Source organism: Rhodnius prolixus, unplaced genomic scaffold (genome assembly GCF_049639745.1).
Source record: "Rhodnius prolixus isolate KJV_2025 unplaced genomic scaffold, Rpr scaffold_6, whole genome shotgun sequence".
Taxonomy (NCBI): domain Eukaryota; kingdom Metazoa; phylum Arthropoda; class Insecta; order Hemiptera; family Reduviidae; genus Rhodnius; species Rhodnius prolixus.
In genome coordinates this window covers 26,670,397-26,689,840 of record NW_027411634.1, presented here as the reverse complement: position 1 = coordinate 26,689,840, position 19,444 = coordinate 26,670,397, and the positions used below count along the sequence as shown (strand labels likewise).

Genomic DNA, 19,444 nt, shown 5'->3' with positions numbered 1-19,444 from the left:
TCCCTTCCCAAGAATTGTTCGCAAACTAATTTTACTAGAACAATGACAGAAGTATAAGTTTTAGTTTACCATTTTTTAAGAAATTAACAAACGATCGAATAAAGAAATTTAGGAATTCTTAAAGTTCATTTTATTAGAAACACATTTGACTCAGTTTAACAGTATACAAGAGTTAGGATTGAGCATTACAGAAAATGCCATTTGAGAAGGAACCTAACCAAACCTTTTCCCCAGTAGTTCCCTTAATTGAACGAGATGCGAACGTTCCTTACTGTTGAAAAGAAAAACTCTTCAGTAAAGAAAGAGATGAAAGTTGGAAGGAGATGAAAAGAGGCATAGTTTTTTTTTCTGAAGTTACACGGTTCTCAAAAGACTGTGCAGGTACAATTTTGGAGACATTTTTTGCAATTATTACTGGCAGAGGGTATTTGATACTTTTTTCCTATCAAATTAGCAGTTTGACGTTAAGCCTACCTTACATAATAGGCAATTACTTTAACTCCTTTGAAGCGGTACGTATATTGTCATTTTCCAAAATGAATGTCAACTGATTAACCATTATTTTGATGTTAAAATAACATGTTAAAAGAAATTGTATGTACAATAACTATTATTAGTATTTATGCCTAATGATTTCTTACTTATAAGCTCAGTTTTCAGATGATTTTAGAGATTTAATAATCAGCGGTGTTGCAGTAATTTGACAGTTTTAATATTTGGCCCTTTTAAAAGCCGAATTAAATGGAAGAAAATATTTTTTTGTATCAAGGGCTTAAACGTTTTCTAAATAAAACCACGATTCATCACAAGTAACATTACTTCAATTAATTATTAATTAAGCAATATAATAAAAAAACAAATTACTGTACAAAAGGAGAGAAAATCTCTAGATGAAAAGAAGCAGTTTTTTATTTTTTATTGTTGTAATTTTGTGTAATGACGGTATTAAATTCTTTTTATCTTGTAATTTTCTCTGCTTCTTTGTTTTTTAAATATTTATTTATTAAATTAAACTTTAGTTTACCGCATTTAAGGAGGCAAAAGAGATTTTAATGTGGCCTTTTATATCTTCTATTTATTTATTTTTTTAAAATTAATTTGTTTAGGGGGCACCTTGAATACCAATTATTTTGGCGAAGGAGGCTATCTGTTTTTGTGAATCCCTAAGTTCTAATTTAAATTAATAACGAAATATAAACTTATAAACATTTTTGTCAATTACCTTTTCATTAAGCGGATCTTTACGATGCCAGAGTAACCATAATTTAGTTAATCCAGACCACGTGTACAATTCACTTCTGTAGATGATGGCCACAAGTACAGCCAGGCACACAAAAATGGGTAGTTTCCTTTTGGAGCTAGATCTGGTTAATTTGGCTGGCCGACGTGCCTCCACCATTCGGCATAATCTCGTCCTTGATATACCCAATCGATCACTTTCAGCTACAATTCGAGCAAATCTAAAAAAAAACAATTGCAAAAGTTTTCTACAGCAAATTCACAAAAAAGTGTGTTTTAAAGATTTTACTTCTAACAACGCTAATATTTTTGTATGTAACAGTTTTTGTTTTTAATATCTCCACAGATCTTTAATTTTTAAAATCTTCCCTCAGAAACTTTAGATTAAATAAATGGGATATGGAGTAGAGTTTGGATGTAATAGTAAACTATGCAATAGTAAAGGAAATATAGAAAAGTAAAATTTAGCGACCATTTTTTCGTTAAACTTTAAGTCGTAATATATCGATTTCAATTGTACGGAATTCTATGCATCTTATCACAATTATAGGCTTTAACTATGTCTAGAACTTAGAGAAATTTGAAGACTGTAGATGCAATAGTAAAGAAAATATAGGAAAGTAAAATTTAGTGAACAATAAGTTGTATGAACTCCAAGTTATTGATGATTTCTTACGAATAGAATCAGTTCCCCTGGAGACATGGTTGATTGAATCTTGCCAGTTTTGTTAAAGGATTGTGTTTGTAGGCAGAAGGTTTTTCCAGTCAAACTGTTTTCTCTTCAAACTGTTGCACATACTTTGCTATATCTTTATAACCAGCTTCGTTGCTTGTATTTTCAACAAATAAACTTTCTCTTTACATTTTGTAACTAGCTGTGTTGTCTCTATAAATAATTCCATGGACCTTTTCTTCTTTATTTTCTTATAAAGTACAGAATACTTTATCAATTTATTTCTATCTACCAAGTACTTAAATCAATTCTTGTATCAGCAAAAAATATTATTTTTAGTTTTCTTAACTGGTAGAATCTTGAGTGAATGTTATTTAAATATTTGAGAATGAATGTTTTCGGTTCCCTACTAAAAAGTAGTTCTTTAACAGATTAACAGGCAATGCTAACAAATTCATAGGTTGAAAAAACTCAGTAGTCCTTAAATGGAACTTAAAAGAGTTAAGTCCATTTTTATTTTCTACAACTAAATAAGAAAAGTATTTTGAACATTATTGATTTTCGGATTAGAGTAGGTACCTTGAGTAAGAAATATTTTATTTAGAAAAGGTTCTGGTAGAGGTGTTTTTACACAATATCTTAAACTCCAAATAAATAGCTGATATTTTTTGAATCGACTTGGTTATTACCAGTTGACCTTCCAACATCTTAGAGCTGAAAAACCCCGAAATAGTGCCACTTTTCTGAATAGATGTTTCACTTTTTTTTAGAGAGAGAGATTCTTTTAATAAAATGGCTCCAATTGTATACATTATAGTTTCCCATGAAGCTGTGGAGTCCTAGATGCTTAGCGAAAAATGTACACATGATAGCTTTTTCAATTAATGTTTCAGAGTACATAAGTTAACAGTAACAGTAACTAAAAAAAAATTAATAAATAATTATTTTAAGGTCGACCGACAATTGACGGTCTCTTCGACATTCGATCCACAACCGCAAGCAGTAGGATTTACAAGTCTATTTCTTAGATATTATTTAAGAGGAATAAATGAAAATGCTAAAAATTTTTAATCGGTAGACTTCTTTACTGTCGTTGATTTATTATATTTTGAGATTTTATTATTATCTCCTTAACAAAAACTTACAGTTTTAAAAGTTAAGTATAAGGGTTGATTAAACGCCAAAAGGTTCACAAATCAGCGAGTACCCAACATTTCATTAATACTTCTAGAATCATATTTTATAGAATGTACTAGATGTCACAGACCCTTGTGCTGGCCTTTTAACACCCATAAATATTTTTCTGTTAGAATAATAAAAGATGTATCTCATCATCACAGTTAGTATTAAAAAGGCATTTCATTTTAACTCTATTCCAAATTATTCTTGTGATTTATCTTTATTCTGAATAATCATCACATTCACTCGCATATTAAAAAGAAAAAGGGAAAGTTGGATTTGGTCTTTTACTGTTGTAATTTGAATTACGGAGTTAAAACGAAATTTCAGTCTTGAATTCGTCTTACGTGAGCACAAATTACATAGTTAGTAACAAATAAATAGTACTTGTAATTATAACTCATTCATTTTCAAACTCTAATTTAATGTAGCCCTTTAATTGAGTGTTTGTTGTAAAGAAGTTACGTTTAACCAACTAAAAATATGCGAATCTATTTTATATCATAATTAATTTTTTCATAAACTCAGTAAATTTAATGTACGTATGTAGATTTATAACGAATTCGTTTTGGGCGGTAAGCTGGTACACTACCCTCTTTTTCTTCACTATAATGGACAGTTTTAATTATTATTTATTTATTTATTTTATTTTATCACAATCTATACAATATAATACAATAATTAAATCAGCAGAATGGTTGCGATGACATGGTTATTGTGAAGATAGAAACTACCATATGGTACCACACTTTCTAAATATCAGTAATTATTCTTGGAGAAGGTCAAAAGGCCAGGAGCGGCTCAGCCGACGTAGTAGGTTGTCTGGAAGGTAGATGGAATAGATTTTATATGAGAGGATTAGGGCAGAGAGGAAGAGAGTTGTAGAATTTTATATTTTGTACTTGAAATTTGGCTATTTCTGTTTTAGGCTGAAAATGTAGAGATCTATCTATGTAGAGATCTATCTATGTAGAGATCTATCTATGTAGAGATCTATCTATGTAGAGATCTATCTATGTAGAGATCTATCTATGTAGAGATCTATCTATGTAGAGATCTATCTATGTAGAGATCTATCTATGTAGAGATCTATCTATGTAGAGATCTATCTATGTAGAGATCTATCTATGTAGAGATCTATCTATGTAGAGATCTATCTATGTAGAGATCTATCTATGTAGAGATCTATCTATGTAGAGATCTATCTATGTAGAGATCTATCTATGTAGAGATCTATCTATGTAGAGATCTATCTATGTAGAGATCTATCTATGTAGAGATCTATCTATGTAGAGATCTATCTATGTAGAGATCTATCTATGTAGAGATCTATCTATGTAGAGATCTATCTATGTAGAGATCTATCTATGTAGAGAACAATAAAGTTTGAACCGGTTGTACTGTTTTTAATTAAATATATTTAAAATTTGTTTGTGAGGAACAAATGTGTGCTCATACAGATATTGTTTTGTCGATATTTTTACTTTAAAAATAACTTAGTCTGTGTCTTTGAACCAGTGAGTAATAATTACACTACTGTTGGACTTATTATTTGGGACTCTTGACGGTTCAGGGAATCTATTTAAAAAAAGTTTTATTTTACTGTAAATTACTGTTTTGATTATTATTAAATTAAATTTTATTACATTCTATTCTATTATTTACTTTGTACTTTTCCTCCAATCCACTGTGAAAAATTCACACTGTAACTCAGAGTTCTTTCTTCATGGATTGAAGGTTTAAGAAATCAAATTAATTAATATTGTTTAAAGAAGACTATGAGAATTAGACAACATTTTATTCAATGGATTGCAATACATAAATTTCTGGTGAAAAATTATTTTAAGAATTAGTTACCTTCTCTTACAAAGACAGAGTAAACTGACCTTCAAGGAATGTTGAATAGTAAGATTGTAGAAATAATTTTGTATTCCGCTGAGTAATTACGAACTTGAACATTTCTTAATAAATGTTTGAATCTTAAATAACAAATTTTACTCATTTCCCTTATTTTTTTCTTTAATGTATAAATATATCTTGAAATTAAAAGTTTCTTTTATAAACTTTTATGTTTGTTTTTTTCCAAGTAATAAAGTTACGCTTATGTTTTTTTTTTATACTCTCTAATTTTTTGTGTTTCTTCCTTGGGTTTATTTTAATTTTATATTTAAATACGTAAAACTTTATTTCTTAGCATTGCATGTCATTTTATTTGGTATTTTCTTTTCTTCTAGTTGATCCAGCGTGCACTTCTGCAGGAAAAGTGAAAAACATTACGCTCTCATTATTTTATTTCATACTTTATTATGTTTGCGTTTTGTGTAATATTGAAGTAAACAAAAAATTTGTTTGTTTTTTTTTAAGAAAACAAATTTAAAGTTTCAAGAAAATTGAATTACATAAATTTTTGGGTAAAGAAAGTCGTCTAAATATTTCATCAATTTTTTTGTTTTCATGTTTTTAAAAAAAAGAAAGTCATTTAAATGTGATCAATCATATCTTATATTCAAAAAAATCGTACTTCTTTTTTATGAGTCATTCAGACAAATCAGACTAGATCAAAATAAAAGAAACAGAGTCGATATTCTGGAAGGAGGGTAATAAATAACCATTAAATGTGATAAATTTTGCCCTGCCTTGATTAAAATTTCTACTCTCTTCTTGCAAACTGCCAGTAGTTATTTATATTCTTTCTTTCTTTTACACTGCTAAGATATTGATCTCTTCGTTTAAAATTGTTGAATTTGACTGGTTAATTAAAATAACGTTTAAAGTTCTACGTTTGCAAAAGAAACTAAGGCAATTTTTTTTAGCTAGCGTTTTATTCAAACAATAAATATATATATTTTAAGCACACTCATGTTCATCACGCTTCCATGCATGTTGATACATGAATAAAATTCCTCTAAACCGGAAAATTACAGGAAACAATTCTTGTTTTTTTCGTTTACATACCACCCGCCACTGTCTATCCGAATTAGGACTTCACTGAAAGTTTTATCAAATTGATTGTGCTTACATGGCTGGTAAACATCCAGAAATCTTTACTTGAGGTAATCTTTATTCATTTTATGGTCATGCAATGGATTGTGAACATTCATCCAACTTTATGGATCTTGGTAAACAGTGTGGATATCACAGAACCGAAGTGACTAAGGTGCGAATCAGACAATGAGTGGCATAGAAGAGGTAACAATTTTATTATAAAAAAAAATCATTGAAAAAAAAAGGATTTTAGGAATTCTAAAGTCCCATTTTGTTCTGAGAGATTTATAAGCTTGTTCGTCTATACATTTATCTAATAAGACTCACTGTTGAGACCATCAATACTACTTCGAAAAATAATAGATCTAACATTTCGTCCAATTGGTCTCCCAAATAATAATAATATAAAATATGTAATTGTGATGTGAGTTCTATTTAAGGTTATTCTCGATAATTTTTATTGGGTCTATTCTACATCGTAAAATAAGAACAAGAAGCAGCGATTTCATCAATCTTTCCTGCTAGATAGGAAAGAAGGAATTCATGCTTGTGAAAAACAAAAATTATTTCTCAAAAAGCAACCTATAACTCTAAAATTATGGGGATTGTTTAATGTTTTATATTGAAAATAAATTTTCTGGTAAAAAAAATAGGCAAAATGTTCATTTCCTGCGAACAAAAATAAATGAATAAATTTTAATTTAATTAATTTTGTACTTGGGTAAAGAAAGTAAAGAACTTTACTAATTAAAAAGCTGAAAGAACGCCGACGAAGTGAGTCTATTTTTATAGCATATTTCTTATTTCAATAATTTCATTTACAGATTTTCATAATTAGTTAAAGTATAGTTTTTACTTTTATTTTTAGGTGCCCGATAGGGGAAAAGTTTTTTAACGTTTTAAATCGGTTTTCTGTGGTCGAACTTTTTTCCAATGGCTAGAAATTACTTTTTACTCATTCAGTACGAAAGAATGGTAAAATTGCCATATAATGTTTTTTGTTTACTATGTAGAAAAAACAAATAAAAATTAACGAAAGTAGTCAAAATAATTCAATGTGCACTTAAAAAAAAAGAAGTTGTTGAAATTGGTGCCCCCCCGACTTTTGTCGTGACCCGTTTTATTTTAAGTAATTGCATTACACAATTAAGAGAAAACATGTCTACTTTTTTACATTTGAAAGAACTTCATTTGTTAAAATTTACGGCATTTCTATTGCCATTGTTAATTCATTTTCAACGTAAATCATGCCATAATGTCACCATGTATGTTTGGGTTGCAGTGTAGAGCGCTGTAATTGTGGCCGAGTTGCTCACCTTGTGCTGTTGCACATGTGCTGACCATAATTAATGAATGGTAAAATCATAGAAATTCTACCAACAAGCTTCAGCATACAGGTGTTGCAGCTATTTGGATATACAATTGTACCAACAATGTCAGTCTATCTCAAATTTAATTGTTTTTTTCATCACAATTAGCATGTAATATCTTTTTAGAAGTATTCTACAACTTTTGGGAAGTGCATTTATTATTATTTTTTATGATTTAAGGCGCGTCAACATCTAAGGTTATTGGCGCCCGGAGCTTTTTACGGTGCACTGCCGGCCTCCGGACAGTGTTCTCTCGTTACAGACAACACTGTCCATCACCGGACAGTGAGCTGTAAGAAGCTCCTAGGAAGAGAAAATCTAAGGGTCAGCAGCTGGAATCGAACCCGGGACCTCCGCGTGGGAGTCCAGTATGCTAACCTCATAGCTAATCCCTTCCCTAAGTGCATTTATGGTTTCTCTGAAGAGTAAGAATATTATTAGAGTATGGAGTTTGAATGTGTGTATTAATCTTGCTACACTTTGACATTAGCCAAAATGCCGAGCAGCGATGGTCCAACTATCTGAAATCCATCGTATCCAAACATTGTGAATAAAAAAAATAATAATTTTAGTCCCAAATGTACACATGTGTATTTACCTAAGTGTCCTCCTACTTAGCATCTGGAAAATTTCTTTTTGTTTTATCAACAGAAGCAACTTTACGATGAATAGAGTTAAAAAGGTATTGATTGTCTGAAATATGTGGGCTTTACGCCACTTGATAATAATGATAAACTAATCTCTTATATTTCAGGCCGGTTTCTTTATAGTCAAATTCCACGTCTAATATTCGTTACGATTACAAACAATCTGATTAGAATTTTTAAAATGTAAGACAATAGGATTACCTAAATTAAGTTTTCTAGGCTTAATTATTTGGAATTATTTGGAACAACATTAGTGAAATGAACTGGGCCAGTCATTTACAAGATCTTATTTCTATCGGAGCCGTAGATGTTTAGGTAAATCTAAGTTATAAATCGTTAACAAACCATAGGATTTGTTTTAATCTCAGCGACGAAAAACTTGTCATTCTCTAAAGATCTTTGCATTACATAAAATTCGAAAAAAATCCTCATTGTTTTAATTCCTTATATTTTAAAGAGAGCTATATTTACATTGAACGTCGTGTAATGAAAATAAGATTGGTCAGTCAGTTAAGAGTTTCGAAAAAATCTACCTGCAAACTTATGGGCAAAATAGAATTTTTTACTAATGATAATGAATAAATATTGTCCAATATTTAGATGTAAGTTTATTTTTCTTGTCCATCTACATACATTGATCGATCGTGCTTAGTACCAAATACTATTTCAGATATTTTAATTATAAAAAGTTAATAACATTTTTAGATAATTTATTCTTCTTTTTCAAAGGGTTTCTCTTCAAGAGAAAATATATTGTATAAGAAAGTACATTGTAATTTCTCTCGTCAAAGTTAATTAATTTTTTTTGTCAAAATAAAATAAAAAAAAATCTTTTTTGTATGTTTTTCTTTGCTCATTATGTTTTTGAAAATAAATATTGCATATTATATCCTGTAGCCTCTTGTATCCTGTATTATAACCTTTTTTAGTGTATTGCAGTTCCCCTAATTAGTGAGTAAAAATTCTTCCAGTTAAAAAAAATTAATGGATAAAGTTAGGATCTCACAGTTCCTCTTCTAGTTTAGGTATTAATTAAAAATGTTCAAATGGCGATAAACAATAGGTATCTCTAGCTTAGACTTCGTAGTTTCGCTCTGGGAAGGTACTAAAGAAACAACAGTGTTGAAAAGTAAGGTAAAGAAATATTTTATTTAAGCCCTCTTCTGGGCATTCCCTTGGTTTCTCCCGTTCTTACAAGGACTAGTTATTGTTGCGATACCACCGCAGAATACCAAACAAGCAAAGCGATCAACAAGATCAGAGAAGTTGTTTGCACACTGTGTCTACACAGAAGTTTTGGATTTATAAACTCTGAAAATGCTTCGTAAACCAACCGTGTCCTGTAAGAAATCCGTTCACCAGAATAATCTGGTTTCCACCTAATCTCTGAGTTTACTTAATGCTTATTTTACAAAGTTCGGGCATCAATCTTATGCTGTGCTTGATTTCCAGAACATCCTTTCAGCATTTGTCGTGCTATCTCCAAGACCATTGCTTAAGATCGGTTCGTGTCTTTGGTAATATCAAGGACAGATGCTATGCACCAATGAATGGACTGGTAGCTTCAATTCTGGCCAGATGTTCAGCAAATCCTCTTACGCCAACATGACCCAGCACCTCCACTCAAGGACTATCTCATTGTACTCGGAAAGCCAAGAAGGGGACTTACTGCAATCCAAAATCAGGTTTCAGTTTGTTTTACAGAACAATCTGTGACATAGTCAATACTTGGACTCAGGTCACATGAACAGGGCTTGGAACAATGTGGTTTTTAGTCCTACTTAAAGCAGGATTCGAGTCAATTTGAATTTATATGTTTTTTGTTGAATTAAACGATTCAGTATCTGTTTGTAATGCGATTTCAGATATCATAATTTAACATATTACCTGAATATATTTAAATTTTATCAAATCAATAGTTAGAATTATAGTTTGAGAACGTTTCGTGATTGGGCCAAAACTGATTTTAATTGCCCAATAAAATTTGGTCGATAGTAAATAAAATATTGTAATTTGAATTTTATTTAATTTTAATGTCTAAATTAAAATGTAAATTTATTCAACTATAAACAATAGAAGCGTTAACTTTATCAAGTTAATTCGCTGCCAATGCAAATTATGTGTGCTTTAGTTCGCTGGCCCGTTCACCACACCTTCAACTATCCCTGGTAAAATTCTGTATTTACCTTTCAAGTTATTATTATTTTGTATTATTCATTGACTAAACTGCATACAAAATTTTGAAGTTCGAGATTTTTTATTGTGTTCTAGGAAAAGATAATTTGAAAATTGTATTTATTTATTTAGAGATAGTAGTAGAGAATGGCTACAAGACTTATCACTGGTAAATCATTAGTGACTATGCAAGTAGCTGGATAGAAGGCCGTGCTTAAATGATTTTAAAAATCTCAAAATAAAGCACTGGCAGAGGCAGTCTGACTTGAACTAAAGTGACTAAAGAATCCTGATCGCAAAGGTTCTAAATCGAGGATCTTTTTACTTTCATGGACCCCTTTGACATAAAACAAAGTCACCCACTTAATATTCTTATCACGTAAAGCTCATATAAAAAACTAACATTCAAAATAATAAATTTTCTTGAAACAAATAGCAAATATCTCGAAATTCATCCGCTATAGCATGCCTGTTTTTTGAAATTTGAAGCGGATCAGGATTTTAGCCAATCTGCAGCAGTGACGCAGAGAAAGTTGAATTTCAATGCAGAATAAGGTGATTACAGATTTTACATTTAACACAATATACAGGCAAGAGATATTTTTATTGAAAGCGATTCAAGCTAGCTTAAATGTATAATTTAATCTATACATTAAATATTTATAGACTTAATTTTAGTCTGTTGTTAAAGAAATCTCAGTGTTTTGTCACATGATGCCCCAATAATAGTTGAAGGCCCGCTAAGAGAATTTAATATTTCTTAATATTGTTTGCCTAATGTTAAAATCGCCTATTTTAGAACAGTCTTCTTAAACAAATGTGTCAGCGTTTTTTGTCAAGATCGATATAAAGCCACACCTTACAATAGGATCTGCGATATACTACCAGTAGTAAATATAAGTATACAGTATAGGAAATTGATTAATATTAGGAGATAAAAATAAATGCTTTTTGTTTCTTAAGGAACAATTATTATTTTTGGACACTTTTTGTTTTAATTACATACATACAAAAAGGGGGAATTACAACTGAACATAGTCTGTGCGAAACGTCTTGAAAGAATATAAAAACGAAATAATCTTTATGTATACTATAAGAGTTATTTTAAATAATTAAAACAAGAAAATATTCCTCGTACTCTAAACATACTTAACCTAGAAAATGCCCACTGTAATATGCAAGAAATGCAGATAAAAAGGAGTTAGAAATAGATAAAAAATCAATTGTTAGAATCAATAAAATGTAGATTTCAGGAAAGCAAAACACACATTACATGTAGATTCAATTAATTTACAGAATTTTAGATATTTTTACCGTAATCATAGGTCAAGAAGTCTTGCATACTGGGGTACATTAAAATAATGAGATGGTTGCTTTTATTTGATGATAAAACAAATCTATCCTGATTCACCCACAACCATTACATTACACTAATTTTTTTTTAAATCTTCAATTATTATTATTTTTGTTCTTTGCGTCAAAAATGACAATTTTTTCATTCTTTAATTTTAGTGCAATTCATTAATTGGAGGAGAAAAGTTTTCTGTCAGTTTTTACAAAAAGAAAATTCCATTTTCGGGAATACTATTAGTTTAAAGGGAGCGAGCACTCTACGCTAGGATTGATATTTCGCTGGGAATGTAATTTTATCAGAGATTAAAATTGAATAATCCATGCTTCATCGTCGTCATGGAGATTATAGTTTTAATCCATCAGTGAAAGCTTAAATAAATGTAAGTTGCTACGATCTAAACATGTCCAAACAGCAGAATGTAATTGTTGTTTTATATTTTGCAATTTTTTTTTTGCCAGTAAACAACAGATTTATTCTAAAACTTAGCACTCAAACTCTGCACATGTTGTTCTACAACTTTTGTTTGAAAGTTTTAATTAAATGTCCTAAGTTTTGATGAAGCACAGTACTTTCACTGACATTGGAACATTAGAACAAAAGTATTGGAATCTCTTCTGTTAGAAGTTAAGAGCAAATGTTTAGTAGTACAAATTGAGTGCAAACATTGTCTTTCTCCAATTACGTTTATTATGTATTTGTAATTGATAGATTTTGTCGCATTTAAACTGTAATTTTACAAATACTAATGTGCTTTAAAGTTGCTCAGCACGTTTTTAATGGCGTAAATAACTTTAAGTATTTGGGTGCCACCCTTACTTCAAAAAACGAGGTAAAGAAGGACATAACCAGTCGGATTGCAGCTGCAAATAGGTGCCTATGGACATTAAGCCCGATCCTCCGAAAAAAGGACATCTCGAGAAATGCCAAACTCACCATTTACAAGACCCTTATCAAACCAGTCCTATTATATGGCACAGAAACATGGACGCTAACCTCAGCGGATGAAAGTACGCTGAACTGCTGGGAGAGAAAGGTATTGAGAAGGATTTATGGCCCGGTGGTGGAGAATGGTACTTATAGATGTAGGAAAAATGCTGAGCTGAGGGAGATTTTTAAGGAGGCGAACATTGTAAAGAGCATTAAGCTGGGAAGACTACGCTGATTGGGGCACCTCCACAGAATGGACCAAGGTAGAGCACCTCGCATCGCCTATGAAGGGCATCCCGGAGGCAGAAGGCCTAGAGGGAGGCCAAGACTGAGATGGTTGAACAAGGTGGAGGGAGGACCTCTCCAAGTTAAATGCGGGAGGATGGAGAAGGAAAGCGAGTGATAGAACGGCTTGGAGTGAATTGTTGAAGGAGGCCAAAGCCCTACAAGGGCTGTAGAGCCATGGAGTAAGTAAGTAAAATGTGCTTTAAACCTAAATTTATGGACGGGCATTTTTTTGTTTTTTTTTTTGTATTCCTTTCAGTAGAAGTTGACGGCCAAACAAAGTGAAACCAAATCTGCAGAGTCTCTCAAAATAATGATTCCCAGAACAGATTTTGTAAACAAAAGCGAATACATCTTTGTAGGAGGTAGCTAAATTTTCTGAAAGTTTAGATTCATGCTCTAGATTAAGCATAAAAAAAAATAAAATAAAACAAATATAAGGCATTTAATGCTGCTGGAAATAGGTGAATGGACGCTAATAACCAACAAGAAGTTCAGCTACTTTGAAAGGTGGCCCTTATCTACAGCAACAAATGAGGCATCCATTCTTCACGAAATGAACAACATTTGAAAATGAATTAATGTACTAAACGCAATCATCTGGAGTAAAGAAATATCCACAAATACGAGGAAAAAGTTTTACTTCAGATTCGTGAAAATTACAGCCAAAAATGCTTCGAAAACCAGAAGAGTTGAGAGGACATTGCTAACCGTACATTTGGAAAATTTAAAGGAGAAGTTATAAGATTTCTAGGATGTAGCAAATCTCCAAACCTCCAAGGGAGTTGGAAAGCACAAAATTATTATTATTAAGAATAGGTAGATGAAATGGTATGATCATATTAAGGATTGGGATTGCTCAACCAAAAAAATAAACTACTTCATCACGCCAGAAAGGCGAAGTCGAGGCAGACTGTGGAAGAGCAGTATATAGAATTTCTTTAACAAAAACTTACAGTATAAAATGTTAAGTATAAGGGTTTATTAAAAGCTAAAAGGCACACAAACCAGCAAGTACCTAACATTTCATTAATAAATACAATACTTCATTAATATCATTTAAGTAATTTTACTGCAAAACGTTTCATTAATACTTTTTAGAATTTATTAGATGTCACAGACCCTCCTAATGCTGACTATTTTTATCTACGAAAGATTTGTTCAAGAAACGCACCATTTGATTGACTGTAATTGTCTGTAATAATCAAACTATTAATCACAGATTAAAAAGAAAAATGTTATAAAATATAAAAGTAATTATGAGGCTAAAGATTTAATTTATTATTCTGGGACAATTGTCCCCTAAGAATAAATACAGGTACAAATAGAGGCCTTAACAGTTTGGCCTGTGATTATACAGAAAATAAATAAATAAATAAGTATTTACAAAAAGTGAAAATAAAAATAACAGCAGAAATTAAGGAAATAAATTAAAACAATTAGAATTTCGGAGGAAGCGGAATAGAAAGGAGATAACTGAATAGAAGGGATTTAAAGATGGAAAGGGTAAGAGCATGGCGGACAGATGAAGGCAAGGAGTTCCAGAGAGAGGTAGCACGTATTAGGAAGGACTTGTCAAAGGATGAGGTACGGTGAGAGGGTATATAGAGATCAGATGAGCGAGATCTAGTGTTACGGGAATGGATGGACGATTTAAACTTAAGGAGTTGAAAAATGTAGGAAGGCCTTTGAGACTGGAAAAAGGAAAGAAGCCAAAAAATATTGGCGGCTTCAATGATTTTGTTTACTTATTTTTTAAATAAATAAACGTCAGTTTAAGTTCATTCTTCGATTAAAGTGATTCTTACTTTATGTAGTTATCAAGTATTAATAATAATAGGTAATAATTAATCTGGGTTAATATTAAATAATATAGTTTTCTCAATTACAATTCTTAATCTAGAGTGTTCTTCCCACAATGTTGTATACATATATGTAATATAAAGTAGATAAAGAAATTGGCTTAACATCACAGAAATGTTTATCTCAAAGATCTAACTTAATCTTTAAATCTATTCAGGACGACATAATCCATTTACTTGGGCTGTTACCCTGTGGTGTCTTCGGAACGTCGGTACTTCCTTTTTGGACAGGAACGCGTTCCGGAACTAAAGATGATTTCTGTTTTTACAAAAATCGGATAATATATTGAAAAATAAAAATTATGTAAATACAATTTTCTACATCTGGTCGCTTGGAGGTCAGATCCAGCTCGGAATTCTCTCATTTATGTAAATGTAAGTCTTGTTTGTGTTTATTATTGCATTGCATAATTAGCTATTAAAATAGCTAACTGCGAAGTCATATCACGCTTATTTGATTGCACAACTACTAAATCAACAAAAACAAACATGAATCTGAGACTTCCTTGATCAGGCCAGGGGAAATCCCAGGATATAAGGGAAAGTGAGGAGATGAATTCACTTAATCTGTTCAGAAGTCACAGCAAACTGATAATAATTTATTAGATCCAACGGAATGGCCAACGGATATTGAAACTGACTGTGGAGAAGATGAAATCGAGTCGTTTCTGTAAGATTTAATTTAATAACATCAACGACGCGATGTATCTATGCGTTTAGAGACTATATTGATAATGGTGGCAAAGAAATTCCTGAAGATTTACAAATTTTAATTCGATATATAAGTGCTATTCCTTGTAGTTCGGCAGAGTAGGAGCGAGGATTTAGTAATATGAATATTATTTTAAATAAACAAAGAAAAAGAATATTAATTGAAAATCTAGCAAATCTCCTATTTATAAAAATGAATGATCCACCGCAACAATTATTTAATCCATATGATTATGTAAAAATTTGGTTGAGGTCTCATCGTACAGCAGATGACAACAAATCTAAACACTCTTCGTCTTACGAAGCCTCTACATTCCAAAATTCTTAGGCAAATAGTAAATGCTCCCTAATAAATATCTGATCTTACTATTCATATGATCTAAAAAAATTCCCTTCATCCATAGAAGAACACTGTTAACTGTTAAGCATTCCCGTTAATCTACCATGCAAGCTACAGCAAAGATGACGCTGATATCTCCTTTAATATATTAAAGTAAATACACATTAGTGAGGTGTCACAACTAGAGTACTTCTTCAATCCACCATTGGCTTTACTTTGTAAACATATTCTGTAGTAAAACTATTTAAACAATAGCGTATCGTTATAAAAACATGAATACACTTATTTTAGGAAATTTGAAATCATCATTACATCTCCTAATATAGATATAATAATAACTTCTTCATTTAATATCTCGGAAATCCATAACTTAGCCAAGTAGCTGGTGACGTATTAAAATTGAAGATGGCAACATTGAAGAGGGCATTGGTAGTAATGAGGTAGGATTATTTGACCTGCTGCGATCTTTTTTACCATCCCCCCATACTAAACTTCACGAAGAAAAAAACAAACGTACATTTTAACAGTTTCGAGAACTTTTTAACGAAGCTTTTTATTTTTTATAAAAATACTTTATCATCTCTCATTATTTTCCAAATTATTAAAATTGTGTCGAATGTTTTTAAATTGAATTTTCACTAAAAATACGTGATTATTCTGAATTCTGAAAAAGAGGATATTTTATTTTGTGCACGAGTGCGTGAGCATCTTACAAAATAAATTAAAAAATCGCTTACAAAAAGTAAATAATGGAGGTTTTTATTTTTAAAAAAACTAAAAGAAAAAACCGGTTAAAACCATAGGGTCATTCCATGTCAAATCAACACAAAAAAAGACCATTTTTGACCTCACCATCTCGGATTTTCTTGAAATTTGGCACATGTGTACTATTGGTATAGACGGAAAAATATGAAATTTTACTGTGATATGTCAACTGGTTTATGAGTTACAGGGCTGTAAAGTTGCCAAAAATGGGCCGAAAAACAGGGAACCCCGTGTTTTTGAATTGCTGTAGAAGCTTTCCTAAGTGAGCTACAGACTTGGGATTGGTGTCATTTTATAGCATATATAATGCCCTTTCCTGTGATATGCGACACCATATGGGTTAGGATTAATAAAGTTTGTTAAATTTAAATTTAAAATTTAAATTTTAAATTTTTTAAAAAGTACATATTTTAAAATTTTAAAATTAATTCTATGAATAGCTAATAGTGTTATGAATCACTGGGCAAAATATTAATTTGGGACGACAATGGCTTCATTGTTAAAAAAATTTAAGACTAAAGCTCCTTTTCATGGAAAATATATTTTAATAAAATTAAAGTAATAAATAAATTGAAAATAGTAATAATGAATCAATGAATCAAAATTAATAATTATTAAGATTTAAAATATTGATTTTGAAATCATTTTTAGAATTAATAATTATGATTACAGTAATTATTCATATTAATTATAATATATTATTTTAATGAAATTATGCAGTTAATCAAATTATACAAAAATAATTCAATTCAATATCTTTGTTTAAGAACAGTCTTCTTTGGCTGAGATAACAGCCTCTTTAAGTTGGTTTAAGTCGGCAAAGGGCCTTGTGATGGCGTAGGGGGTTCGGTAAAGAGACTGGCAGCTCGTGCCAGTTTGCAACGACCCTATGGAAATCAAATCCAAACTTCACTACAACTTTTTGAGTGGGCAGTAGAAAACATCACCAACATAGACTTTGCATATTCAACCCAGGAAGACTATGTTGAATCTGAGTGTTTTTTAAAAAATCGGTTTGCTCAAGCATTGGCTATTAAAGGAACACAGCAATACCATGCTTTCATTCCCAGAAGTCAATCCAAAATATTGGTTAAAAACGTTTCTATGAAATCAGAAGCTTGCGAAGTTTCAAAATTCCCTGATAAACTAAAATTAGCCGACAAATCAGGTTATATCAGTGTAGTCTATAAAGAAACTGGTGGCTTGGATATGTTTTAGAGAAAAATGAAGAACTTGATGAAGTAAAAGTAACTTTTCTTCATCCAGCTGGACCCTCTAAATCATCTCGTATCCAAGAAATGCCGATATTCTTTGGGTCTCAGTAATGGATGTTTTGATAAAAATTGATCCTGTGGCTCTGACTGGAAGAACTTACATATGTCCTTCTAGAAAGTGATGCATGTCAAACAAATGAAGCCTTTTCAAGCTTAAAATAATAAAGAGATCCTATTACTTAACAGTATGTTTTACTTTGGACTTATTAGTGGAATTATTATTAGCATTATTATATTAACATGAATTCAGAGTTGAATTAATCGGATTGGAGCTTTAGACTTATTTTTTTTTAACAATGAAGCCATTGTCGTCCCAAATTAATATTTTGCCCAGTGATTCATAACACTATTAGCTATTCATAGAATTAATTTTAAAATTTTAAAATATGTACTTTTTAAAAAATTTAAAATTTAAATTTTAAATTTAAATTTAACAAACTTTATTAATCCTAACCCATATGGTGTCGCATATCACAGGAAAGGGCATTATATATGCTATAAAATGACACCAATCCCAAGTCTGTAGCTCACTTAGGAAAGCTTCTACAGTAATTCAAAAACACGGGGTTCCCTGTTTTTCGGCCCATTTTTGGCAACTTTACAGCCCTGTAACTCATAAACCAGTTGACATATCACAGTAAAATTTCATATTTTTCCAAGTCTATACCAATAGTACACATGTGCCAAATTTCAAGAAAATCCGAGATGGTGAGGTTCAGACCCCGTGTTGATTTGACATGGAATGACCCCATAGCAAATAAAACTTTTCAAACTGTTCTGGTCATTAAAACGCAACTATAAAGACGAAAATATATTACATATTTTCTAGTTTTCTTCTTTTTGATATTCTGATAATAATATTAAAAATGTTTTTAAAGTTTATGCTACAATAATCTTTTTATTGTACTTTGTTTTTGTGGAAATCTGGTGATAAACTTTTGAATGTTGGTAATTAATTCTCTTACAGAATTAACGCAACATATTTCTCTAAAACTTTAATGACACTCCACTAAAGCGGTTCCATGTAGCAATAATAACTTGCTAAATCTTTCTCCTGGCCTTTTCTAGATTCCCTCACGCATTTTTGAAGCTTTTAGACAAACACTTATTTGGTCTATCATAAGTACATTTACTGTTACAAAGTTATGGTCTGGAGTGTCGAGTAAAATGCATCTTTGACACTTGGTTTTAAACCTTCAAGCGGTTTCCTTGGTGATATTACTTATAGTTCTGGAGGAGATAGTATGCTGCTGAATTTTGGTGATGTACACGCGTCATAATCTTTAAAAAAACCTCACGCCTGCTAGTTCCATACAGTGCGGACAATCTTGTCCTCTTCTTCTTGCATGTAAACGTGTTTCCTGTAACCGTTTGTTGATCCGATAACTACAAGAATAATGTAAGCGGAAAACATTGGCCAGATAACGAAAATTTCATAAATCATTTTGCAACGCCGTAGAAGCTTCTGACTTATTAAAATTTCTCCTTGGACTCATTTCCTTCAAAAATAAAACGTTCACAATTTTAACCAAAACACTGAATGAAACGTTAGAGATGATTGTAGGATTAACACAAAAACTGAGAATTATTTATGAAGAATAAAGAAATGAAGTTTGCTACAGTTTTCAACGAACAAAGTACATGATATTATGTCTGTT

The 19,444-nt window shown here is 31.0% G+C and overlaps 1 protein-coding gene across 3 annotated transcripts in view; it reads right to left on the bottom strand.

Moving 5' to 3' along the window:
* LOC141461522 (uncharacterized) overlaps positions 1-19,444 on the bottom strand; it is a 125,271-nt gene that overhangs the window by 104,839 nt on the left and 988 nt on the right. For all 3 annotated transcript variants that reach the window (XM_074142703.1, XM_074142705.1, XM_074142704.1), the window contains exon 2: positions 1,223-1,460. In XM_074142703.1, the coding sequence (XP_073998804.1) occupies positions 1,223-1,460 (238 nt within the window). The remainder of the gene's footprint in view (positions 1-1,222; positions 1,461-19,444) is intronic.